The following is a 26,861-nucleotide window of genomic DNA, read 5'->3' on the forward strand; positions in this document are numbered from 1 at the left end:
ATGTGCTCCTTGGCGTCAGCCACCGAGACCGCCTTCTCCCTCGCATCGACAGTTGATATTTCTTTTTCTCTGACCATGTCAGGTAAGAAAAGAAACTTTGAAAAGTTTGTCATTAGATATTTGTTTGCCCCTAATTTTAGCATTAGAGTCCAAAGAGCACCTTGAAATAATGGGGGGAGATATTGATCTAGAACTTTGGAGACCTAATTTCAGCGTTGATTTTTACACTTACTAGCTATGTGACTTTGGAGAGGTCAGCGACTCTCACAAAATCTGTGAGATGTCAGATTCCTGGTTCTCTCCAATCCCTTTCTTTTCTAATATTGAGTCTTTAAGGAAACAAAGTCTTCTTGACAGAGTTTCAACAGAAACAGAGAGAAGACCTAGGTGATGTACAAAACTAGCAATGTGTGTGCTTTATATGATGTCTCACCCGTAACAGTCTCCTGCCACTAAGGTTTCAACTTGAGTATTTTAAATTTAGTGCTATTCAGAAAGTAATATTCACCTGTTTTTGGAGTTTTCTACCCAAACCAGGTGAAGAGAGAAAATAGAGAGGATGTTGAGTACTGGGCCACAGGGAGGAAAGTATTTAAATGTAAGACTGTTTCGGGGTGTTTTCACCAGCACAGGCCAACAGGATCATGAGGGAGTGGAAAATAGAAGCATGAAGCGGGGAAATGTAGGGATGGAGGAGGAGAGCCTGCAGGAGCGCTCCCGCTGAAAGGGTGGTTTGGGGTGGAACAGGGCAGGGACCTGAAGGCTTTTCAATTAAAGTGGGAAGAGCGCGGGGAGAAGTCAGCTCAGAGCAGCGCAAAGGAAAGTTGATCTTAGCAGGTGCTTATGGGAAAGACAGGGAGGGACAGTGAGGCAGGAACAGGGCGTCACCAGGCAAAGCAGCTCGTCAAAACATTATATTCAGTTGTCTGTGTTTTTCTATTGCCTTCTGAACACAGATGGCATGTGACAGTTTGGAACATAAACATTTAAATATATATATTTCAGAAATGATGTTTCCAATAAATAGGAAACTAAGGGAATTGGAGGAAACAGAATTTTCAGTGTTTCCCTTCATTCTGATTTTTAAACTCTGTAAATGTTTTGCCTGTTAAAAATAACATTAATTTTTTCAAAAAAAAGAGATATATCCTAACTTGAATCAGAAAGATGAATTCCTTTGTGTGATAAGCATGTTCCAAGTCAAAACTGGTTTTCATCTTGACAGTTATTTTCTTCTGACACAGAGAGCACACTGATGCCCAGCCACCACCTCCTTTAAAGTCTTAGCTACCTAAGGAGAAAACGAAAGTCAAGTCTCACATCTCTAACTTCCCATTTATCTAAAAACCATTTGGTGGAGTCTCTTGGGGATTCCTACATTACAATTTTTGGGTTTTTTTAAATAGAATTCCAGGAATGATGGTTTTTAAGGCTTTGGGTCCAACACTTTCCGGGATGTTAAAGATGATTTTAATTTAGGTGTTAAAATAAATATAAAAACCTGCATAACACATTTTAAGAGTTCTTTCTTCTTTGTTCTGTGGTTATATTTATTGAAATATATATTTCTACTAGACTGAATATCTGTTACTTACTGAGTAATATTCAGAAAAACATGAATGAGCACAATAATGGAATTCTTTTACATTTATATTGCTCTCTGCTTTACACCAGCTTTTCCTAAAATATTTGTCTACATATACATCCACATTGATTGCATTTTACTGCTTGTCATGCAAGTTTGACTGATATATCTTCTCTGTCCATATGGACTGGCTAGGAATTTATGCAAAATCACCTTCTATTGTGTCGGCTGTTTTTTGGTTACTAGTATTTACTAAAATAGAATAGGCAATATTCACTATTACAATATTATGGGTATAAAACAAAATTTCATTTATTAGGAAATTTATTATGCTTTGATGCTTGCTACAACCCCAATTTCATTCATGTCTATATATTTCCTTTTAGTTCTGTGATATATGTTGTGATTTTTCTTTGTCTTTCGAGAACTTATACCTTCTTTTATATGTCATATATAATATATCATTTATTCATGTATGAATTATTACTGTTATTACCATTATAACAACTTTATAGATGAGGAGACCAAAGCTCAGAGAGTTTAAATAATGTTTTTCTTTCAAAAAGCACTTCTTGAGAAATTCACCCTCAGATAGTCATTTTGTGGTAGGATCAGAAACCAGGCATGAAGAGAGTGAAAATGACCCTTTAACTTTACCAGCTGCACTGCGATATATGTGAATGCTAGGAAATAAGATGTTAACTGTGCAGGCAAGATGAGACACTGAAGATTACAATGGAAATAGCTGTATTTAATTCTCACGGAGAAAAGAACAGATCCATTAGAAGGCCTATTGCTCCCAGTTTTTGGCCATGTAATGCTCAGAGCAGAGCCCTGGCAAGGAAGTCAGGATGCTTAGATTATGTAACCTGGTAATGATGCTAACCTACCTAGGAAACTGAGCCTCAGTTTCCTCACTCATGAAATGAGAATGTTAGAAGACAGGTTCTCTAAAGACTCCTGGTTCGAAAATGCTTCAATTCTAGGAAAGAGCATAGGAATCAACCCTAGTGCAGGCTCAGGAGAAAGGCAGGGCAGGGAGCGTCTGCCTCTAGCCCAGAGAGCAATGCATGAACCACATCACAGGGGCTTGTGCCTATTTTTGCCCATGTTGGGAGCTCGGGCAATTCATACAGAAGAGTAGCAAACTGCTCAGGCACTTACGACCAGCATAAACTCTGACTTTGGAGACACAAGTGAACACTGGTATCCAAGGCTTTCTGAGAGCAGCAATCTTAAGATAACACTATTCTTCAAACAAAGTGAGAGTTTATCAGGCTCTTTGATTTTTTTCATCAACCTCTTGTTCCCTACAGACAATTTGCAAAATCCACCTGCACTTGGAATTTCAGAGTCTCTGCAGCTCTCTTTTCGTGCAGACAGCAAGGCAGCCTCCCTAACAGGAAGCGCCTGCAACTTCTACAGAGTCTCTGCTCCCGCCATCGGTGCAGCACGGCTACTTCCATCAGCCTCGGGCACCTCTTTCCAAACACTCATGGGTAGTGCCCACCTTTACCAACATTCTAGCACAACTGTGTTGTCTGGAGTGACTGGCCAGAGCCAGATCTCCACCTCGGCTGCTTCCAATCCTGGCCTTTTTCAGTGGGCTCTCACAGGAGGCCCTGAAAGGGAGTCATCATCACTCAGAGACTTCACTGTGACCATCACTGAGCAGGACACAGCTGTCTCTTTTATGTCTATGGCATCCCTGTATAATAAAACCTCAGATGCCAATAACATGGCCCCTCTGTATCCATCCCTTTCTGCCAGCCTTGTTCAGGGGGCACCATCTCACATTCCAAATCAGGGGCATAGCCTGTCAATTCCCTACCAGGGCGGAAGCCAGCTATATTACTACAATCAAGGCCCAGTGGGCCCTCTGCTCTCTGGAGAGCATGGTCCCTACCTGCAGGCCTATGGCTCTGTGTCCTACACAGAGAGCAGAGCCTCTGCCCCTCAACCAGAGATGGTCATGGTGCTACAAGAGGGTCAGCCCACAGATGTGATGCCACCAGTCTGCACCTCTGGAATCTGCTACTCTGTGTCTGCTCAGCCCATCACAAAGACAAGTTTTCAAGGTGAGTACAGGGTCATCTTGAATACAGGGTCAATCTGCAGGCTTTATATCCTGTCACTTTCTAACTACCACCCTCAGCCAGTGCTCTTCATTTTCACCCTGTTTATGAGAGCACCTACCAGAGGGGGGAAGGCTGTGTATGCTATATGTTTGAGAACCCCAACAGCCTACCAACAGATCCCTTACTTTTCATTGTCCTCACTGATGAGCCCCACACTGTAATGAACTCCCTTCCCTGATTTATTGCTTTAGTCTCTTTGGAAGGCATTTCAGATATTGTGACAGCGCCACTTTAATTTCCCCTCTCTTCCTTAGTTTATGCCTGGATTTGGGATCTTGTGTTCCAAGATCTTGTCCAAAGCAAGGGGGCTAAGATTCTGCCCTTGCTTATATATTTCATCAGGAAGAGCTCCATTCCCTCTCCTGGTCCTTGGTGTGAAGTGTTCTTATTTTCACAGGAAAGTGGAGAGAATTAAAAAGATTCCATATGAGAACGCTAGGCTTGTAAAACATTTTAAAAATCACATTTACTTTTTATTTGACTTATGACAACCCCGTGAAATGCAATGAAAATCATGAAACAATGACATCAAATGATCACCAGTAAGAAATAGAACGGTTTTCTCCTATCTCCTAGCACAGGGCACTGCCCATGAGCCTTCAGAAGAGCTAGTAGAATGCCTTTCCCATTCTTGCAAGGTGCATGATTGCTGCATTGGTGATAGGAGGAGCATCTTACTTCCCAGGCACTCACTGACTTCCCCTTGATTCCTTTGTAGTGATGGACACTTCCCTGGGGATGGACACTTCCCTGGGATTGCAACTTCCAGGCCAAATATTTTATCGACCACACACTGCAGAATTCCCCAAGTCCTGCAGTAGCACACATATCCAGATACTTGAGAGGAACCCACCCCATGACCTTGGGGATACTGCAATGGCAGCTCCAGTCCAGAGTCCTGGTAATCTCCTGCCACTGCCACCAGCTCCAAGCCAGGAACAGAAGGAGAATCAGAATGGGCAGGGTATTAACACCAAGCTTTCAAAGCTCCTGGATGCCAACAAGGCCCCATCAGAAAAGCAAGATCTTCCACTGCTCCCTTTAGAAACCCCTGACATTCACCAGGTCCTGGCCTGCACTGATCCCCTTGGCCAAGAGGAGCAGCCTGATTGTGAGAAAGCTGGTCTGGGACATCCTCGCCTGAGTCTTAAGGACCAAGGGACACTTGAAAAGGAGACTGATTCAAATGAGAGTTTTGCAGACATCACTACCCTGGTGGAGGTTATTTGCCTCCCACAGGTTTTAAATTCCCAAGAGGACCTTGATCAACCCAAAGGTCCTAAGGTGATCAAAACCAAAGATACCAGAGCCATCAAATTGAATGAGGTGCAGAAAAAGCCAAGTGTCATCAGGGCTCCCTCAGATAAAGCCAGGAAGAACAAACATAGAGCCTCTGAGTCTGTCAGTGATGCTCCCAGGGCTAAGATCAAGCTCGAGAGCCCAGACTGTGTGTTCGTAAGAGAAGTGGCTGCTTGCAATCCTGTAGCTGCTGACAGGGCTTCTTTGAACAGGGCCAAGCATTCTGACAGCAAGCCTCAGAAAACTGCACCCAACAGGCCCAGCAAAACCAAGGGCCATGGGCAGGAAAATACCAAGACAACCAAGGGAAACATCTCCAAGAGGGGTGAAGAGAGGAAGCAGCCAGGGAACAAAGTTAAGGCTGAAGGGAAGACAACCATCCCCAAGAGGAAGCAAAGGCAACCTGAGCTGACTCAGGAGAACTTCAAGAAGCCCCGGAGCTCCCTAGGTAGGCACATGCTCGAGTCTGTGCAGGTTTTCCATGCACTGGGGAAGAAGAGCGACAAGAAAACTGAGCTCTGTTCCTCCCGGGCCCTGGGGAACTCAAGCAACGCCAAAGGCCCCCAGCCACGCCCAGCCCTCAAAAGGTGGCTGGATAGCCAAGGCGAGGGCAAAGGTCCCGAGAAAACGCAGGTCAAATGCCAGAAACCAGATGGCAGTGCTGAAAAAGAGTCATCTCCATCTCAGTACAAGCTGCCATCTCCTGGGAAGGTCAAGTTGGTGCCATTGCTTTTTCCAACTGTGGACAAGCCTCAAGCTCGACCTGTTCCTCGCAGGCCACAGTCTCTGGCACCATGTCGTCCTGCTGTGGCCAACCCTGCCAGGCCTGGTGCAGTCCATTCATCCCGGCCAACCCCTGCATCTTTGACAGGTCCTGCCAGACCAGCTCGTCCAGATTTGACCAACGGGGCCCCACCAGGTTTGGCCAACCCTGCCCGGCCTCGTGTCCCTCAGCCTGCTGCCGCTGGGCCTGGGCCCTCCAAAACATCATCTGGCCCTTCTTTCCATCGGGAGCCCGTTCGCACTGCTGTCACCCAGCTCCGGGCCCCGCTCAAGCCTCAGAACCGGTATCTGCTCCAGGATTTCGCCCTCCAACCAATTCCGTGGAGGAAAGCAGAGGTTCTTGGGCCGGTAGTGTCAACGCCCATCACAAATGAGCAGAGGCCAGAGCGGGAGGCCATGAGGAGGAAGGCTCAGCTAGAGCGGGAGAGGGCTGCCAAGGGCTGTGCGGGGCAAGCGCAGCATTTCAGCGCCCGAGAGAAGGAAATGGAAATTTCCCTGAACTATGGCTATGCGATGTAGGAGACGCTGCAGTGCTGGGGCCCCTCTGGACACCGGCTGTTTTGCCAGAGACACATAGATCAATTTATCAGTCCTGATATATTTTAAAGCAATAAAATTGAATGAATAAATATAATAGAATTCGTTGATGAGTAATAAAAAAGCCTTTTAATTTTGAGATGCTGTTAAGTGTGTTTTTTCTTTGGTGGGGGTAGGGATGGAAGGCTGCCTGAGGAGGTAATTGTTGGAGATGGGACAGATGGATGAGGGGCGAGGGTTTGTAAAACCTTAGGAAAAATGAAAGAACTTAGTCCATGGCCAGAAAAGGTAAAAGACAAGAGATGTTATTGTTTTATAAAAAGGAACCGGAGGGGGCAGGGACTGGCAGAAGCTAGAAGCACAATCTTAGTTTCGGGTTAAAAGAGTAAAATTTGAATCGAGTTGAAGATGGCAGAAGATGAGCCCAGGTTGACCAGGAGAAATGTACAATGTGTCTGGTGGAGGTTGGCCTTATGTCTCAGGACCACCAGGTAAGTATTTTAGAAAATACATTCAGGGCACATTTCCAGAAGGTTTGGGTTGCCTTATGCATGTGTGACTGTAGTTGGGGGAGGCGAGTACACTCAGGGGGAATCTACCAGAGGGGTGGCAAGGGCTCAGAGTTATCCTGGGGACAGCTGGTAACAGGGGCCTAGCCCAGTGACCAGCTGCAGCAGGAGGACCCCCAGGACAGGGCCTGGGGTATAAATCACCATTTACTCAGCCCCCCGGGGGGCACCAGGGCCACTAATGCACTACTTCAGTCACCCTCACACCAGGCAAGGCAGGTGTCACTGAGCCACTTGACTCGTGAGGCTCAGCAATGGCTGTCACAGTGCACGTGGTGCAGCAAAGCCTCAGCCTGACTTGTCCCCGAGTCTGCATTATTTGCAAGGCCCCCAGGTGGCCACCTGGCTCCCAGAGCACAGCATCCAGACGCCTCTGGGGGACGAGATCAGACATCAGTAGAAGCCTAAATATGAACCTGAAGGGCAGCCAGGGCCGCCTCCGTGGCTGGGGCTGCACGCGCCGCCTGTCTGAACAGCGCCATCAACCGAAGCCCGAGAGAAACCCGTTGGGAGCGGCCATTCCCACGGCCACAGCCCCGGGCGCGAGCGCACCAGGTGGCGCTGGAGCAGCCGCGGGACGCGGGCGCCAGGTCCCAGGGGCGCCCGGGAGGCCGCGGGGGGCCCGCTCTACAGCAGCGACGCGGGGATGTGAAATCACTCCTCCGCCCAAGTCCTTCCTCTGTCCTTGGAGTTTGTTAAAAAGATCCAAGGGGTAAAAACGTTCTTCTGGAGCAATTCTGTCCTCAAAGCTCTTGTTCTGAGCAACTTTGAAAGCAGTGAAACATCCCAGGCGCCCTCTATCCAGCTGGGAGGCAGTCTTTCCACCTTTTGGGGGATGTGGTTCTGCCCTGCCTCTTGGCCAATGAACCAGAAAAGAAGCTCCTCTGGCCTCAGCCTCGGTGCCCCTGGCTCATGTGGGCACCAGGATGCCACTCACCCAAGGCCAGGAGCTGCCACCAGCAGCTCCTACCCAGCAACCTAGGCAGCTCCACCCACACCCCGCCTCCAAAATGTTTATTTCTTATTACAGAGGTCACAGATGCAGAGCCAGTTCCAGGAGCTGCATCAGGGCGTATCTGTTTGTGGTTCAGCCCAATTAAAAAGTACAGGTTCACTAAGAGGGCTGGGGGGTGGGGGTGGGGGTGGGGTGTTAGCTCAGCCACGGAGAGTACTCGGGGCTCCGTTTTAGATCGCCCTCTTGACAATATCAACTCCATTGTGCTTTTTCTTTCACAAACCACTCCGAAAAATAGTTCAACCTTTTTATTAAAACTAAACATGCTCCTACCATACAACCCAATAATTCTACCCTGGACATTTATCCCAGAGAAGTGACAGGGTATGTTAACACAGGAATGCTCTCCAAGGTTGATCCCTAATAGCAAACACCTGAAGGGAATCGAGATTGTTAAATGGTGGTACATCCATTCCATAGACTATTGCTCAGTAATAAAAAGGAAGTAAATATTGACACATGCAACAACCTGGATGAATCTCCAGAGCATTATGCTGAGTGAGAAAAGCTAATCCCTAAAGGTTACATACTGGACAATTCCATTTTCATAATATTCTCCATATGGCAAAGTTATAGAAATGGAAGACAGATTAGAAGTTGCCAGAAGTTAATGAGGGGGTCTGAGTGAGTGGGAAAGTGAGTGTGATTATAAAAAACCAACAGGAGGGAGGGATCCTTGTATGATGGAGACATTCTTTATCTTGACAGTATCAGTGTTGATATTCTGCTTGCAAAATTATATTACAGTTTTGGAAAATGTTACTGTAAGGGTAACATGAAAAGATTAATTTTCAGAACACTCCCCATGCCTGGGTTGCAGCCCACACCAAGGGAATTACAATATCTGTAGGTGGGCATCAACCAGGCATCAGTAGTTTTTAAAGATGCCCAAGTGGTTCCAGTGGGAAGCAAGTTTGGGAACCACTGAATAAGGCATCTCAGAAGCATGCAAGGAGATATTTAAGAAGAGGAAGAAAAGAGTTTCCTACAGTTCTGTCTGTAAAGACATGTTGGCAGAAGGGAATGACACAAAAGCATCCTATTACATTTTGGCCACAGCCCCAGTCATTGGGAGGGAGAGACCTTGGCCATTTCTTACTCATCTGGCAGGTTCCTGGCCTTGAAGCTTCACTAATTGAACTTAAACCTAAAAGCAAACCAATTCATTAACTGAAATAATTTATCAAAAGAAATGTTATTTTATCAGACAGAAGGGGGGAGGGGTTTGGGAAGAGATTAACTAAAGAACTTCTATGCATATATGCATAACCCAGGGACACAGACAATAGTGTGGCAAAAGCCTGAGGGAAGGGAGGGGCTCAAGGCGGGACCATGGGGGACAGCTGTAATACTTTCAACAATAAAGATAAAAAAGATATATGCACCCCTAAAAAAAGACATTTCATAAATAATCCAATGTGTTCCTCTTCTTCTTCATCCCAATAATCTTTATTAAATCTAGCCTGAGAAGGTGAGTTGTACTCATGCTACTAGGTTTTCCAGAGCCTGCCCAAGGTATCACAGGTGTGTGTCTGTTTTCAAATGAACACTCCACCCACACCTCACTTGAATTTTAGCTCCTTTCATGTTCACTGTCTTCTTTCCAGGATATTTGTTGGAGACACCACTTAACCTTGCTATTACATTTTTCTTAGCTTCTTAAATTGAACTGTAAGAAGAAAGGAGAGAGAAAGGGACTATGTCTTTCCTCTCATTACACTTGGATCCAATTTTGCCTTCACAGGGAATCTTACTGCACTGTTGAGAGGATTTTTAAAATGTTCTTCAATTGCATGTTTTCAAGTATTATCATGATTTGTTTTTCAGCCTACATCTTTTCTTGGGACTTTTTCTTAAATTAAAAACATTGTTTAAAATGCATTATCAGAACATTAATGTAATGAGTAAAGGCAGCCTTGTCAGACAAGATTACCTGCTTTTCCTCAAAGATGCCATTTTTATTGCATTAAGGGTTGTTTGCTCAAAGTGATCTGAAGAAGTCACATGGATTGACCTGTACAGCAAGGCCTCTTTCTCACTAAGCCAATTTTCTGTTTGAATTTTACACTCTAAGCATCACAAGTCCAGTAGTGGCTCCATGGAGACTAATAGAATAAGGCAGACTGAGCTATCTTTAATATTTGTTTTCGTTTGTTACTTCCAAGAAATCTGTTTGGGTAAGATGAAATTAGACATGTATGCTAGTGGAGGTATGTAAATCCATTTTATGATAGAAAAGGACATAATTTACTGTTCAGCAAAATACAAGAGGGATGAGTTATTTCGTGCAAGACAGAGGCTCTTCTGGATGAAAGTCTACACAGACACACAGCATTAAACTCAGCAAAGGACAACCAATGAAAAACAAGCTGAGCACAAAGATTGCCTCTCATCCCATTATGTAAAGTTTCCATGCAGCAACATCTGGAGGCTGCACAGTCCAGATGATTTAAATAGAAGACTCAGAGGCAAACCATACTTAGGCCTGGATCTTTGTGAACACAGCTTGTTGCCGAACCACTTTACTCTGCTTCTAATTCACAGCTCTATAGTCCCAACCAAGTTACCCTCATTTGGTTTTCACAAGGCATGAAGTCCTTTCTCACCAACGGCCTTTTCTCAGGCCAGTCCTGCTGCCTTCCACATGATTCCCCTGACTCCTTGCCTGCTGGCTCCCTCTCAGACTTCAGGTTTCCATTAGAATAACATCCCCTCCCAACCTCCTCATTCTGGAGTAAGTCTCTGAGGCTAATGCCAGTTGCTCAGGTAGCATTTTAAGCACATGACGCATGGAGCAACCTGTGACCCAGACCTGTATCATAGGTGTTCCTTTCTCTGAACACTTAACTTGCATCTGTTTTCTGTCCCATTCATCCACTCAATAGGCATCTATGCTTTATGACTCAAAGCAACCCTTAAAATAGATTTTAAGTTCTTGGAAAGTAAGGACCATCCTTTTAATGATAATAGGAAACTATCGATTATTTCCTAAGTGCTAGTCATAATGTTATATGCTCTTCTATATTAATAATATATGCAATGGAGCCATGATTCAAATCCAGGCAGAATGACCTCAGAGACTCGCATACTCTTTCCTAAAACCTGGATCTGACACTTCTCAGCTGTTTGCATGGCCTTTGGCCAGTTGCCTGTTTCTTCATCTGTCAAATGGGAAGGACATAGTATCTGCCTCAGAGGGTTGTTGTGAAGCACAAAGAAAGCTCATACCTGTAAAGTGCTTAGAAGGTGGCTGGCATATCACAAACACTCATTAAATGTTAGTTGTTGTTATTATTGTTTATAGGGAAGTGTCCAGTCCCGGGAAATCCCTCAGTCCCAGTTTTAGCATGGAAGGGCCCATGTCCTAGACAAAAGTTCAAAATATGTCCAGAGGGTAGGCTTAGGATGGGGGACAGCTCCTGTCCTGTGGTCACTCTTCAGTGCCCTGCCTCTTTCAGAGCCCACCTCAAAATTCCCCTTTATGGCCTGTAAATGCCCCCCCCAACACACACATAAAATACATATTTCAGGAAACTATTTCTTAGTCAACAGGTTGTAATGCAGAAATTGTTCCTTTTTGTCATATAAACATTCTTCTTCATAGACCATCATCCTGTTTTCCCATTTACTGTTAAGTTTTTGAACCATCCCCTAATAGCAACTATTTGTTTGAAGATAACTTTGACAAGGCTAAATTCCTTGCCTACCTGAACGAAACCAGAACATCTAGTGCCCCCTGCTGCCTATTCATAGGAAAGGCAGGCAAATAAGGAAATCTTGATGTTTTGAGCACAGGCCTAAGTGATAAGTAAACCAGTGCGATCTGAAAGAAGACTCAAGGACCTGAAGCAGGCTTTTTTGTGGTTGTTTAAAAATCAGTAAGTCTCCTTTGACTTTGGTTTTTATGAATCAGTCTCCCAAAGCCAGGGTGCCCCTGGAAGAACGGATACAAACTCAGTTTCTTAATATTTGGAAATGAAGACCAGGCTCAGGACCCACAGGGTACTCTCACTGAGGTGTGAACATCCAGTGAGGTCCTGCCTGAGCAGCCAGCCTGTCAGTCAGCCAGGCTCTTAGCCTCTCTCTCCCTTTCTCCAATTTCACATATACACAACTTCCGAAAACCTACATTGCTTTAGATTGGGAGTTCCAAGTCCTTAGGGGCCTGGGAATGGAGATAAGAAGATCTGAAAAGTTGGATAGGAAAAAGAAATCTCTATTTTCATTAACCTGTAATTAAAATTTAGCATTTCCTTGCATTAGGAAAATAGGCAGCAAACCACAGCAATATTTGTACCTGTGACTCTGTCATCACTAGGAATCGCAGATATTCACATTACAGGTACCTCCAACTATTGTTTACAGTGCACTACTTGGAATTTATGGTAATTATTAAACCCACTCTTAGATCTTGTAATTTAATAAAGAAGCACATCTATTATATCACAGATTAAACGTTTCATAATTTGATAACAGTATTTCAATACAATTGGCTTCCTTGGCAATCCTATGTATTTTATCTTGTGTGCTTCTCCAGACTGCCAAAGGGGTAGTGGCACATTTGAAGTTAGTGTCTCTGCTGTGTATCATGAATAGAAAGCTTTACAAATAGGTGGAAGTCAGTAGCCTTTGCTGTACACCTGCCTCCTGCTCTAACCTTACCATTAGCTGGAGTAGGTGACAGCTGGTGGCATGTGAGTCGAGAACGACGATGGCCCCTTTGCCTAAGGACCTTCCTATTTCCACATGCCCAAGAGTATTGCATTTCTATAATATGCAAAGAGTTATTCTTCTGTGTATAGGTGAAAATGTCATGAGTAGGAAAATCATAAGGTTGTTTCTACCTCTGAGTATCTTTGCAACAGGGCTGGAAGCCATCTCAGAGAGCATGTAGTATGAGCATCATCTTAAATCCAGTCACTGAGGTTCAGGGGGAAGTTATTTACCAGAGTTCACATCAGTTAAAGATAATGATGCATTCCAAGAGGGTTTTAGTTTTATTCTGAATAGGGAGAGTGTCCTGGGAGACTGAAGGGAGGGGGGTGGAGGGGAAAGGGAGGAGGGAAAGGAGCTCTGGGAGAACTGAGAGCCACCCATCAGGACACCACTTCCTCCATTTCACATTATGGTGCCTGCCACCAGCACTCCTGAGAACCTTCAGGAGTCTAAACTCCTTAGGACTAACAGATTTTTCATCAGTTGGTCACATTACTTCTGAGAAGCACTTTTAAGCACATGGAATAGATCCAGCAAATTTCACAAAATTCAATGTATATGTTTAGCTTTTTTTTTTTTAGAAAAAGAAATTCTGCTATTATTCCCAGTCCCACAGCACCCCTAGAGCTGCTTGATGACTCCTAGATGACAGCCTTCGACATATATCTGAAGGGCTGTTACGTAAGGAAGTGGCCTAGACAGGAACACTGGAGTGAGATGAGAAGGTGTAATTCCAAAGTCAAGTTAAGGTTCTGTCTGGAAATGGGTTATCCAGAGAGGAGACAGATTTAAAGTGCCTTCCAGTTCTGGCACTCTAAACCTTTCCCAGCTCATCCTGGGCGTGGATTATGAAACTGGGATCCTGCCTGCCCTGCCACATCCAGATGACCCTGTAGATAGTGGGTAATAAAGGGTGCTTGGGCTCTGAAACCTGATAAACGTGGGCTCTAACCTCTGCACCCCAAGGACACTTTTGCTCCCTCCACTGAAAACGGAAACAGTCTGCTGGAGAGGATGTGAAAGACCTGGGTTGCTGCAGACACAGACGTCCCTGCAACGATGAGTGAACTTCAGGGTTAAAAATCTTTCTCCTCCTGGGAGTCCTGCAACACCCAGACCCACTCCCTGGGAATGCTTGTTAATTCCGCTTCGTCCGGCAGGAGGCAGCAGGCAGCGGGCCCCAGCCCCCCGCCGGGTTCCAGAGCCAAACGCGGGGCAGACGCAACCCGCAGCCAGATCCGCCGCCGCAGCGCCAGCGCCCCCGCCGCCTACGGGACTGGGCGGGGCCGCACCGGAGCCGCGGGGAGGCACGCCGCGCATGCGCGCCCCGGGGACGGCCCCGCCCCAGCCAGCCTCGCCGCCGGGTGCCGGTAACTTGAAGCGCCCGCCGCCCGGAGCACTTCCCGACCCCAGGAACGATCTTGGCTCCCGCTGGCTCCCGCGAGGAGGGCTTGAGCTGCAGGTGAGTTGGACGCCATTCTGTGGAGCAATTGCTGCCCTGGATTTTCTTGCAAAGGCGCAGAAATAAGCAGACGAGCAACCATGCAGAGGACCTTGGCAGGTTTTTTTCAGGAGATGGGCTCCGCTCTCCCAGGAATCAGTTCGCTCATCGTCCGGGGAATCCCCCAGATTCTTCCTTCTCAGGGCCCTGAATCTCCCACCCGCCTTGCCTCCTACCTTCCTGGAGCCAGGGAGCGGTGGAGATAGGCATCATTGCAAACGTGCTTGGCAGGGTTTTAACCTTCCTGGCCCCACCCAGACTTCACTGGAAAATGTGCCTTTCGAGCCCCAAGGAGTGCAAAGTTAAGTAATTGTTGCTACTCAACATGTGAAAATGCTTTTTGTATGTAGCTGACTGAACATCTCTTAGTGGGTTCCCCAAATTTTGGAGGGCTCCGGGCAGAGCAGGGCCCTGTCACCTGGTTTTGTACCTGGTGCAGTAAGTCATTTTGCTGCATTGCGCCCAAGATGCTTTCTGGCCTTTCTAAGTGCTGAGCATCTCCTTTGCCATGGGATCCAGTGATGCCTCCTACATCACCCCCCACCCCCATCCCTTTCCTGTTGACGCAGCCTCTGGCTCCTCATGTGGGCTTCTGGGTTGCTTACATGGTCCTGCCACAGAAAATGAGCAAGAGGGGTGAGTGCTCTTTGTGTGAATTTTATCTGTGCCTACAGAAACTTCTTGCAAGGATTGGGAATAGATTTATTTTGCCTCCTTAGTACAATGCTCAGTTCCCTAAATGGATTAAGGAACTGGCTGTTTCCTGGCATTAGAGCTATGCTGAGGGGAGGTCAGTTACACAGCACCTTCAGACAGGTTGCTCCTTAGGTTCACTCATCACTCATTAATTCAGCAAGTATTTACTAACCACCTGCCTGTGCATGGCAGTGAGCTTGATCATGTGAGAAAGACAAAAATGAGTTTAACCTGAGCTTTACCTTCAAGGAGCTTGACTGGCTGAGAGTCGAGTTAAGCCCGTATAACTAACTCTATGCTAGGTAGAAGAGGGGACCCCAAGAGAGCATCAGAGGAAGAAATGAGGGCTTGGAGGAGGGAGAAGAATCAGCCTTTCACACCAGGTAATTGGTTTACGAAGAAAATTAGGTCCCCAGATTACTATCTGGTGGTGAGTGATCTCTCTCATAAGTGTCAGCTGTAGATATGTGTTTTCCTGGCTGTGTCAGGCATCTCAGATTGAACATGTTTCAAACAGGTCTCATCATTCCCGGTCACCTCTCTCCTTCCCCCACCACACACCTCCTGCTGTTCCAGTGTCCCTCGTTTCAGGGAATAGCATCAAGGCTCCCCTGCCCACTCCTCTCCTAGTGGTTCAAGCCAGAGACCTCCCCTTCACATCTACGTCCAGGCTTATTGATTCTGCCTCCTGAACCCATCTCATATCTGTCCACCTCTCGCCACCCTCATTGCCATTTGCCAGGCCAGGCTACCATTATCTCGTGCTTAGTTTACTGCAGCAGCCTCTCAGCTTATTTCCCTGCCTCACTTCAACACATCTCCCGCTACTGCAGCCAGAAAGTGCTTGCTGGAATTAAATCTGATTGTGGGGCTCCCTTCATTCATCCCTCACTGCCCTTGGGACAGAAACCAGACCCCCTCACATGGCTGGTCTGGCCCTGTCTTTCTCACCAGCCCCATCTCTTTTCACAACCTCCTTGCAGCTCTTTCCATTTTGAAAACATATGTTTTCTCATGCCACTGGGCCTTTGCACATGTTCTCTCTTCTGCCTTCAACATGCCCTTTCTTGCTACCCTTGGCTTACTTCTACTCTCCCCAAGGTCCCAGTTGGGACCCTGCTTCCTCCAGGAATCCTTCCTTAGGATGCCAAGCCTCATTAGGTCCCATGCCTCTCCTCTTGGGGCTCATTCACATATCTGCCTCCTCCACTGTGCTGTACTACAAGTCCTGGAAGACCAGGGCCATGTTCGGAGGGTTTTCATTGCTTCCTACTGCCTTGCACAAAGAAGATGCTCAATAAATACTTGCTAAATGGAATTCAGTATAAATGTAAGTTGTCATATTATGGTTTGATTTATTGAACTATGCCTGAATTATAAATTTACCTCAGTTGTTTTCTCAGTGGCCTCATTATACATCAAGCTTAAAATTGGATGTACAGGCAAAGAAGAATAGTCATTATTAGGGCAGCTAATATTTGTTGAGAGCTCGGTTTGTGCCAAGCACTGTTCTAAGTGCTTTACAGTATTAACTCATTTAATTATCACAACTCTATGAGGTAGATATTTTTATTATCCTTGTTTTATAGATGGAGAAACTGAGTTTTGCAGAGATTAAAGGATGTACCTTTTACACAGCTAGTAAGTGGTGGCATCAGGCTTGAAGCCACGCATGCATTGTGGAATGTTATTAACTCTTTCAGAAGGACAGTAAGTAGGACTGAACATGAGATGCTCACAGGGCTGAAGATGGTAAGTCCCCCAGCGGAAGACAGTGCAGCGCACTCACAACTTTAAGCTCCAAGGCCAAGCGGAAGCACTTAATCCAGAATTTAAAACTCTGAAGAGCATCAGTTTCATTTGCATATTCACTTTTTTCAGCCAGCAAACTCAGTTATGAGAGGTATGATTGCTAGTGGTTAGGAAGGAGACTTCTCCGAGTCTGAAATCTTGGTTCTGCTGTGTGACCTAACAGGTGTTGCTTGCAGTCTCTGTGCCTCAGTCTCTTCATCTGGAAAATGGGGATAGTAATGGTAGTATTTACTTCATAGTGTTGTGGTGATAACTGAATGAGTCGATACAAGTAAGGCCTTAGAATGGTGCCTAAAAAAATTGACTATTAAAAAAAAAAAAGAATGGTGCCTAGCACATGGTAATTGCTTGTAAACATTGTCCTCATTATTATTTGTTTATCCATCATTTAGTCAGTGGTTTTGAACACAGTCCTTCCTACACAGCCCTACTGCACCACTTCTTGGGCACAGATGAGCTCCTGTGTTTTATTTAATTATTCTTTCCACAGATATTGAGGGGTTTTGAGTGTGGCCTCCTTTTCAGTGCTACCTCTTTTCAGTGCTGTCGTCTCGATCTGTGCCTTGGATTCCCTCCAACAAGACCCTTTCTCACAGTAAGTTCTCACTTACTCTCTGAGATAAGCTGAGAACCCTTTTCCGTTCATCTGGGTCAATTTCTTATGAATTGCTACAGGAAGTAAAAGACCGATTAACCTAAATGACAAGCAGTGAGAAAACTGTGAAAATGCAATGAAATCCTGTACATCATTCCTTGTATATACAGAGATAATTATTTTCCCCACAGAGGAAATATAGATATATAAAAAAGGTAGGATATAAAGCACCACAAGGACTCTCAGAGGAGCTGGTGTTAAGGATGAGGTGTGATGTGAGGACCAACAGCCAGCGAGTGACCAGTGTCCTGTCTCCAGCCGGTAGCCTGCATACTTCCTCCTGCACCTTAGAGACCCGTGGGCAGGATTCAGTGGAACCTCAGCCCTGGGTGTATGTTTCACCTGCTGCTGCGATCGATGCACAACAGAGTATCGTTGTCATTCAGTGAACTTCATTATATTCTTTAGTGATTTACCACTGATTAAGGGTGGCTGTCTCTGCCACCCCAGAAGAGCTGTTTCATGATAAAGCCCCTGACAAAGCAAATGTTTAAAATGCATCTGTGGTTAAATCAACAAACAAGCGTCGGAGAAACAAGATGGCGGCGTAGGTAACAGCTGCACCTGCGCCTCCCGCAACCACATCAAAATTACAACTAAAATACAGAACCACCATCACTCAGAGCCTCCTGAAATCTGGCTGAACAGAAGCCCCACAACCAGGGAACTGAAGGAGCATCCAGACCGGGAGGAGGGGCGGAGATGCGGGCGGATCGGGGCTGAATCCCGGAGACGCGGCCGCGGGCCCACACCCGGTGCAGCGGTTGAAACCTGGGAGGGAATCTCAGCGGTGGGGGTTTTCCGGAGGAGTGAGGGGGCCCAGCCCCACAGCAGCCCCCAGCCCAGGGCTCCAGGACTGAGAAGAGACGTCCCCACAACTCGGGGCTGTGAAACCAGCGGGGACTGTCGCTGAGGGTCCAGGAGGCTGCGGGAGCCCCAGGCTCTCCTCTTAAGGGCCCCGCACGGACTCAGACACGCTCCCTCTGAGCCCAGCGCCGGGCAGCAGCCTGAAAGGACCTGGGACACTTGGGGGGAAACTAACCTGCCTGAAATCCGGGCAAGAGGTGCGGGGGTTGGCAGAGGCCATGGCTCCTTTGGCAAGTCCTCCCCGAACACAGCCGGCAGGCAGGCGCCATGTTTGAATCGCCAGCACCTGACTCACCTTTGGCCCCGCCCCGTGATTCCCGGAGGCCCCGCCCCTCCCCACCTGCAGCTCATCTGGGCCATTTCCAGGGGCTTTTCTGTGCAAGTGGCCTCTCGAGCCTCATGCTTAGGACTTTCCTAAAATCTCTCAAACAAGCAGCAGCGGGCCCCATAGGGCTTGATAAACGGTCCCAGGCCTGGCACTAGCAGCAGCTGCATTGGCTCACAGCTTGGCCTCTCCTGGGCTCCTCCAAGCCCAGCACAAGTAGCAGCCAACTATGGTTTGCTGTGTAGCTCATGCTGGGTGGCCCTGGGCAAGGCACTGGCAGAGGCTGACTTTGCACCTTCCGGGGGGCCCCAAGACAGTGCACTTGGTGGTCAGACTTGACCACTCTGGATTACAATCGTACCACATCCACGAGTGACACACTCAAGGGGCGCACTTGGTGAACACCAAAGCTCCACTGAAGTAAATCCTGCTCTATAGGGGTGTCTCCAGCACAGCAGCTCTCTGGCTGTAGTTGCAGCTGGTCCTCACATCCTGTTGGCCTGCGGGTCAATTCCTCCCAGTTACCCCAACAACAACCAAGGCTCAACTACAACAGGACAGTGCACACAGCCCACATAGGGGAGCACCTAGAAGGCCCAGCTCAGGTGACGGGAGGCTGAGCCACTGGACCCTGCAGGACACCTACTACACAAAGCCACTCTACAAATTCCAGGAGATATAGTAGCTCTCCCTAATACATAGAAACAAACACCTGGAAGCAGCCAAAATGTGGAAGCAAAGAAACATGTCACAAAGGAAAGAACAGAAGAAATGTCCAGAAAAGGAACTAAATGAAATAGATCCAAGCAAGCTAATAGATACAGAGTTCAGAATTATGGTTATAAGGATGCTCAAGGATATTATTATGAAAACAACTGAGAAAATCGATGACGTAATAAAGTACCAATTTGAAATGAAGGCTACAGGAACTGAAATGAAGAATAATTTACATGGAATCAACAGTAGAGTAGAGGACGCTGAGAATCAAATCAGCAATTTGGAACACGAGGAACAAAAAACACCCAACCAGAAGAGCAAAAAAGAAAAAAGAATCGAGAAATATGAAGATAGCATAAGGAGCCTCTGGGACAATGTCAAGAGGCCCATCATTCCTATTATTGGGGTGCCAGAAGGAGAGGAAGGAGAGCAAGAAATTGAAAACCTATTTGAAAAAATAATGACAGAAAACTTCCCCTACCTGGGGAAAGAAATCGACTTACAAGTCCAGGAAGCACAGAGGGTCCCAAACAAGAGGAACCCAAAGAGGCCCACAGCAAGACACATCATAATTAAAATGCCAAAGTTTAAAGACAAAGAGAGAATCTTAAAAGCAGCAAGAGAAAAGCAGTTAGTTACCTACAAGGGAGCACCCATACGACTGTCAGCTGATTTCTCAACAGAAACCTTGCAGGCCAGAAGGGAGTGGCAAGAAATATTCAAAGTGATGAAAAACATGAAACTACAACCAAGATTGCTCTACCTTGCAAAGCTATCACTTAGAACTGAAGGTCAGATAAAGAGCTTCACAGATAAGAAAAAGCTAAAGGATTTATTACCACCAAATCAGCACTACTGGAAATGTTGAAGGGTCTTCTTTAAGAAGAAGCTAATGAACAAAAGAATCTGACAAACTAAATAGATCCAGAGACATTGATGCATGCAGCAGACGGTCGTATTTCAGAGGGAGGAGGGAAGGGGGGTGGAAGGTGGGAAGAGATTAACCAAAGAAGTTATATGCATAACCCATGGACACAGTCAATAATGGGGTGAAGGCCTGGGGAGGGGGTGGAAGCAAAGTGGAGGGGGTCAATTGGGGGGTGGAAATGGGACACCTGTAATACTTTCAACAATAAAGATAAATTTTAAAAATAATAATTAAAAAAATTGAAAAACAAGTATCTCCATTACCTCTTTTCCATTCTTTGGTGTGAGGATGATGGAGGGATAAATATCTATACAAAGATGAAAGAATTACAGGATAGAGTTGCTAAAGTCAAGGAATATAGAGGAAGAAGAGTAGTTGGTTCCAGACCAGTTCGACGGTGCAGACGAGAGTGGTTAAGGAGGTTGGGAGGTAGTCAAGAGGGGGGTGGGGTATAGGGGGTGGTTGGGGTTTGTAGGTGGGAAAGAGCGGGGACATTCCAAGCATGAAGGGAAAAGCGAAGATTGTGGCCTTGTCTGCAGTGAGGAGACCTGGCTAACCACAGCAGAATTCTTACTAGGGGAAGTAGAGGGGAAGTAAACACCTGAGGGTACAGCAGGTCTGGATGACAAGGAAAATCAACCTGGGTGTCCCCATAGTGGGCTTGAGAGGGATGAGCATGGGGCACAGTGGTCGAGTGTTGGATAGGTGAAGATCTGGTTTCCCTTTTTTAGTAGAGAAATTATTTTCTATAATTCTGGGTAATGCATATCTTTTTTATATACATTTGCTCTCCTGAACTCTTTTTATTTTGTAAAATGTGTCCCTTCCCTCTTGCTCTACAATTGCAGCCTTGCCAATGGACCTTGTTGGTTTTGGTTATGCAGCCCTTGTGACATTCGGAAGTATTGTGGGATATAAGCGGAGAGGTAAGCCCAGACCAGATTTCTCATCAAAATGGCTCGGTGGGGCTGGTGATTGTGTTAGGATCAGCTGAGGGCCTGGAAGTAGGACAAGAAGCTAAAGATGTCCTGGAGGTGGCTGGGGACCAGCAGTGGAAGGGATTTGTGTTACGTGGGGCTGGGCATGTAGAGCATTCAACCTGGGTTCTGGGTCCCCCTCTACTACAAAATTCTAATTTGACCTGTCAGTATCAATTGCATAATTAATTGAGTTAACCACCTTAGGGCTACTCCCTTGTTATCAAATGAGGAAATTTTTTGTTTACATAGTCATAGTATAAAAAAACTGAATTATGTTGATATTTTGTGTTGCAAAGGAAAATTTGTTGACTACTTAAATATCAAATCTAAAGTTACCTCTCCATCTCTATCTAAAAGAAGGAAAAAAACACACCCAGTTGATAAATTAAAGGGTTTTTATGGAGAAAAATGGAAGGTCAGGTTTTATATTTTACTTTGTTTTAATGTGGAAACATTTATAGTCATGGTGTCTCGTACTGCTCTTATATTTTTATGAAATTTTTTAAATGAAGTATATTTTAAAGAGTTACATTTGTGGCATTGGTGGACTTGAATTTGAGAGCAAAAGCCAGGTCTATGCAGTTATCAGTTCCTTTGTTCCTTAGAGATTGCTGAGAAGTCCAAGGCCAGAGCACAGGTCTCCCCAGGGGCGAGGGGCTGGCAGGGGAACAATTTCTCTGCTGTGATTGCTGAGAGCCTGAAATTCACCTTAGATTTTTGTTGTTCTTATTTTCTCTCTCAGTATGTGTAGCATCATGGATATGTGTATGATGGGGAAAAAATGATGGCCCCAAATTAAAACCTGCAAACAACTGCGTAAAAGGGGATGTTTTATAATCTACTTTAAAGAGGATTCAGTGTAAAATGCTGATGGGATTGTTATTGAAAATTTTTTTCACTGTCAAAGACACATTTAAATAACCTGTGCTGTGGAACAGGAAAGAGCATCTGGACATTTTTGCCTGACTTTAAGAGGGGTGGGAAGAAGTGTGCGCACTGGCCCGCGTGCTGGGGCAGAGGAGGGGAGGAGGGGAGGGGATAAATTCACTATTCTAGCCCAAATCTCATCAGAAACATATGAAATAACGTTAGCTGTAAGGTCTCTAATTTTAGGGGTTGTTGCCCAACTGCACAATATGGTTCCTTGGCCTCCTGCAAGAGCCCCCCACTAAGTGACCCGGGAAGCCCCTGAGGGTATTGTGTGTTCACAAAGAAGCCCATTCGTAGCATAATGTGGGTTAAGAGCACAGGCCACAGAATCATGCATTCCTGAATTCTGCTCGACACTAACCCTAACCTAGCTTTCATACTCTTGTGCGTGATTTGAACTTCTGGGCCTCAATTTTTCATTTGTAAATTAACCTGTTAGGATTAAGTAAAATATTCTCCTTAACAATATTCTCATCTGCCTTCTGCTTGCCGCAGAACAGGGAGCGCCCAGGCATGCATTTCATCAGTATTTAGCCGGTGCCGCCCTGGGAAAACAGCAGTGAGCAAAAAGGACATGGTGCTCACGAGTGAGTGGGGGAGACGGACATTAAATATCCAATGAGGAACAATGGGAGACTATAAAGGGGCCCTCATTCAGAATGATGGTCAGAAAAGGCATCTCTGAGGATTTAACATTTAAGACAACGTCTGAAGGGGAGCTGCAGTTGACCAGGTGAACAGTGCAGGGAAGGACAGTCCAGGCAAGGAACAGCATGTCTGGAACCATGAGGAATAAAGGGTTTGGCATATTCAGGGAACTGGGGGAAGGCCAATAATAGAGCAAACTTGGGGTTTTCCTAAGTGCAGTGGGAAGCCAGAGGGCCTTCAATGAGAGGAGTGACCTGTCCAGATGTATGTTTTTTAAAAGATCATGTTTCTGTGTTTAGAGAATAGATGGATTTTGGGAGTGAGCAATGAAAAATTTAATATTATTCCTAACTGTAACATTCTAAGCCTTTCTATATTTGACATGGGTGATATTATTAACCCTGTTTTGCGACCGATAAAACTCAGAGAGGCCAAGTGACTTACCTAAAGTTCTTGAGGCAATAGGTAAAAGTATTCAGACTAGAACCTAGGGCATTTGGCTTTTCATTTAGGATGCTGCTGATGTGTGTGTGTATGAGTGTGTGTGTGTGTGTGTGTGTGCTGGTGTGTGTTGCTGCTGAATGGTTCTTAATTGTGGTTACATTCTGAAATTCTATGGATATTTAAAAAATAGAGCTACCTTGACCCAACTCCTAGGGATTCCAATCCAGCAGATTCTAAATAGAGTGAACTCTGTGAAGCAAGGACAGTGTGTGTCTTGTTCAGTGTCACCAGCATGTAACCCAGTGCATTGGGTAACCCCTGCAGCATGTAATCCCTGCATTGCTGTGCGTTCAGGGTTCCTCTCCCTTGCATTTGGGATTCGGTCATTTCTTACAGACTGAAAAGGCCTGTGTTCAGTTTGGCTTTTTGTCAAGTCGCAATGGCCAAGTAAAAATACACTTGAAGGTGTGTGTACCATACTTGAAATAATTCCTGTCACTTTCTGTTTCTCTTTCTGAGCCCATACTTTTTTTACCCCACAGGTGGTGTTCCCTCTTTGATTGCTGGTCTTTTTGTTGGATTTTTGGCTGGCTATGGAGCTTACCGTGTCTCCAACGACAGACGAGATGTAAAAGTGTCTCTGTGTAAGTAAGGCATTTTCCCCAGCTATGGAGAATTGAACCTGGGGGGTAGTTGATATGCTAAATTTAAATAATATAAAATTTAATATTATTGCTTGGTCTGTTGTTATTTAGTCTTCAGGCATCAAATCTCCCAACATGAAATGCTACAAAACAAAAAAGTCAACCTTCTTCTAAATACCAAAATAGTATTATTTTATTAATCACGTCTTACTTAAGGAAAAATGCTAATTATTTTCCTTACATTCAGTTACCAGTACATTTGTTGAGTGTCTCCTTTGGGTCCAGGTAAACCGCCCAGTGTTCCTGAGGAAAGACCAATAAGCCAGCAGTCCTGGTCATTAAGGAGTATTCTGTAAATAGAAATTTAAGTTAGAAAAAGACTTCCTTTTAAAGGGATTTCAAGGATGGATTTTGACATGCTTGTTTATGCAAACCTTTTTAATGGGCTTAAGTATTTTAACAGAGCACTTCCTCTTTTGGAGAAAAGAGCAACTCAATACCTATGCATAATAGTTATTTTAAAGCTGAAACAATATCCCTTCTTTCAGAAGCAGGCATTGACAATGTGTTTGCAAGCCGGTTCACGCATTGGTTTGTCTTTTAGTTACAGCTTTCTTTCTGGCCACCATAATGGGGGTGCGCTTTAAGAGATCCAAAAAAATCATGCCAGCTGGGTTGATGGCAGGCTTAAGGTAAGAAAAACTATTTTGATTTCTGTTTTCCTCTGCCATCATTTTGAAGCGCTGAATTTTTGTCAAAAGTCAGCTTTAATTTGAAATGTCAAAGTAATTTTTTTTTGCAATAAGCATGACTGTGAAACCTTAAAATGTCATGCGTTCAGTCAGTCTTTGGCGTTGACGTGCACATAAACATTTTTATGGAATACACTTAGTGTTGCTGTAGTATTTGGTCACATGTACACTGCCATTTTCAGGATAAAGAACTAAATTAGGCCTTGTTTTTTCTCAAGATTTACCCATCTGAGACAGTAAATGTATTCACTTAAATCTGATACTCATGCTCTCTTAGAGACTCGGACAAAGTGACAGTCTCCTGGTTATTTTGAGTTTTTAAGGACGAAAACAATATTTGTTAAATAGATCAGTAGGGAGCCTCAAGTTTCTCTTCATTTAATCTCAGTAATTCTATGAATGAGATTAAGCATGTTACCAAGTAAAAATGTATAGGCTACATTTTTAATTCTTCCTGGAAGCTGCCTTTACATATTGAAAGCCATAAACATGTTCATTTCCTTTGCTACACATTTTTACTTTTTGGAATTTATTTTGAAGAAATAATGAGATGCATATAATGACTGATGTTTATTGCAACATTATTCCTGATGCAAAATGTGATAAACTGAAAAATTAGAAACAACCTAAAAATTCGCCGGTAAGGAAATGTTTCAGTAAATGTTTTGTCTACTTAATGGAATATTGAGCAGGCATTACATGTCATGTTTTCAAAACTATTTAGTGGCATTGGAAAAATCTTAGTGACATAAGAAGACATTTTTTAAAAGGATTAAACAAACAAACATACTGTGGTCTCAATTTTAAAAAGTTTTTATGTAAAAAACCAAGATCAGAAGGGAAGTACCTCCAACTGTTAAGAGTGTGTCTCTGGGTGGCAGCGTAGTGAGTACTTTTCTTCTCCTGCTCTGTAGAATTTTCCAGTGTGGCTACGTATATATCTGTGGTTTGGGAAGGAAAAGTGTGATTGCAAAGACTGCTTTCCAGTTTTAGGCCTGTCTAAAAATGATACTTGGTGGCGGAGAAAGTCAGAAGTAGGGTTCACGGGTCAAGAAGACAAGACCCCGAAGATATGAAATGCCTGCTGCTGCCACCCTTTGAAATTGCTATCTTTTGAAAAGCACCAGTATGTGTTTTAGGTTGATGTCCCTATTTTTAGGGAAACGACAGTCAGTAGTTTCAGTTCTGATGGTATAAGGAAAACAAATAAAACATGTTTATTAAAAAAAAAAAAGACAAGACCCCAATGAATGAAAAGTAGCTGCGATGGCAGTAACTCCTCAAAAGTGTGATTATTTTTTTCAACTTGCCTAACTTTACAAGCTTTTGCAAGTTTTGTGTTTCTTTAGACACCTTTCATAAAGCTTCATCCCACGGTTTAAGAACTGTGAGTTCTGATTTTTCTCATTCAGTGAGTGAACATTTTAAAGTGTCTAGTTTAGTCATGGCTGGGAAGTTTGAATTGAGGGTTCAGGAGATCGCCCCCACTGTAAGGAGCGGAAGTCGCAGCAGGCCCTGAGCCAGAGTTTAGTCACACCACAGGTGAGGGGAGTGCGGGGCCCTTGCTGTCTGGTGCCACCTAAGAGCCACCTTCCTTTGCCTTTTTTTCCCTCCAGCCTCATGATGATCCTGAGACTTGTCTTACTGCTGCTCTGAGAATCCGGAGGAACTGAAAACTAAACCGGTGTCATTCCACACTAACGGGCAGAGCACACTCCTGGAAGTCAGAAGATAAATTTCAATATGGAATATTAAGTGTCTTATTTAATATTAGAAACAAAAGGAACCCTGTCACCTCCGATATGAACACTAGTCCGAGGTGGTGTGTGTTTTTTGTGTGTGTTTTTAAAGAAAACTTTGTTTTCTAATTGTCAGGTACTGTTTTCATTAAAGATACTTAATAAACTGGGATACACTTTTTCATTTGCTGTTTTCAGTTTTATATATGTGGGGTTCTTTTGATAATTCCAAATACTCATCTGAAGGGAGTTGGAATGAAACTGCAGCATATCAGATAATGGAATGCCCTAAGTGGACTTCACAGAATGCTGATGTATCTTTATGTCATTTGTATTATATTAGAAATGATATGTTTTCCATTTGAATTGCATTGTTGCCAGCATTATTTTTCTTTAAAAAATTTCATTCTCAATGGGTCATTGGGGAGAAAAAGAGACACCTGTAATATTTTAAACAAAAATAAACAAAAAATAAAATAAATACTTCTTTTTTCCAAAAGAAAAAAATTTCATTCTCAGCATTCTTTGTACCAAAAGAATGTATTTAGTATTCAAATAAAAGTTGTTCTGTTTTAAACCTT

General features: G+C 44.6%; 2 protein-coding genes across 5 annotated transcripts; both read left to right on the top strand.

Annotated features, from left to right (window-relative positions):
• LOC308558703 (uncharacterized protein C2orf78-like) lies at positions 1–14,016 on the top strand (the record flags this gene model as incomplete). Its single annotated transcript, XM_081140613.1, has 4 exons — positions 1–82; positions 2,902–3,663; positions 4,442–6,320; positions 13,803–14,016. The coding sequence occupies 4 exons, from the start codon at positions 1–3 to the stop codon at positions 14,014–14,016; spliced, it is 2,937 nt and encodes a 978-aa protein (XP_080996739.1).
• Positions 13,855–26,861, top strand: TMEM14A (transmembrane protein 14A). 4 transcript variants are annotated; one of them, XM_081140649.1, is made up of 7 exons: positions 13,984–14,104; positions 15,142–15,222; positions 17,142–17,246; positions 20,992–21,069; positions 23,688–23,789; positions 24,394–24,481; positions 26,158–26,861. In XM_081140649.1, exons 4-7 carry the CDS (start codon positions 21,000–21,002, stop codon positions 26,195–26,197), a joined length of 300 nt encoding a protein of 99 aa, XP_080996775.1. In that variant the 5' UTR covers positions 13,984–14,104; positions 15,142–15,222; positions 17,142–17,246; positions 20,992–20,999; the 3' UTR covers positions 26,198–26,861. The 4 variants fall into 4 exon arrangements, with proteins under 4 accessions (XP_080996774.1, XP_080996776.1, XP_080996775.1 ...); XM_081140647.1 differs by having other exon boundaries at positions 14,028–14,104; positions 17,193–17,246; XM_081140648.1 differs by lacking the exon at positions 15,142–15,222 and having other exon boundaries at positions 13,855–14,104.

The sequence above is a fragment of the Miniopterus schreibersii genome, assembly GCF_964146895.1.
Source record: "Miniopterus schreibersii genome assembly, chromosome: 6".
In the NCBI taxonomy this organism is placed as follows: Eukaryota; Metazoa; Chordata; class Mammalia; order Chiroptera; family Miniopteridae; genus Miniopterus; species Miniopterus schreibersii.

Coding starts and splice junctions, on each gene's coding strand:
- TMEM14A (XM_081140647.1), top strand. CDS start 15,180: ATGAGGGCTTGGAGGAGGGAGAAGAATCAGCCTTTCACACCAG. Junction 17,247..20,991: donor CAACAAGACCCTTTCTCACA/GTAAGTTCTCAC, acceptor CTACAATTGCAG/CCTTGCCAATGGACCTTGTT. Junction 21,070..23,687: donor TGTGGGATATAAGCGGAGAG/GTAAGCCCAGAC, acceptor TTTACCCCACAG/GTGGTGTTCCCTCTTTGATT.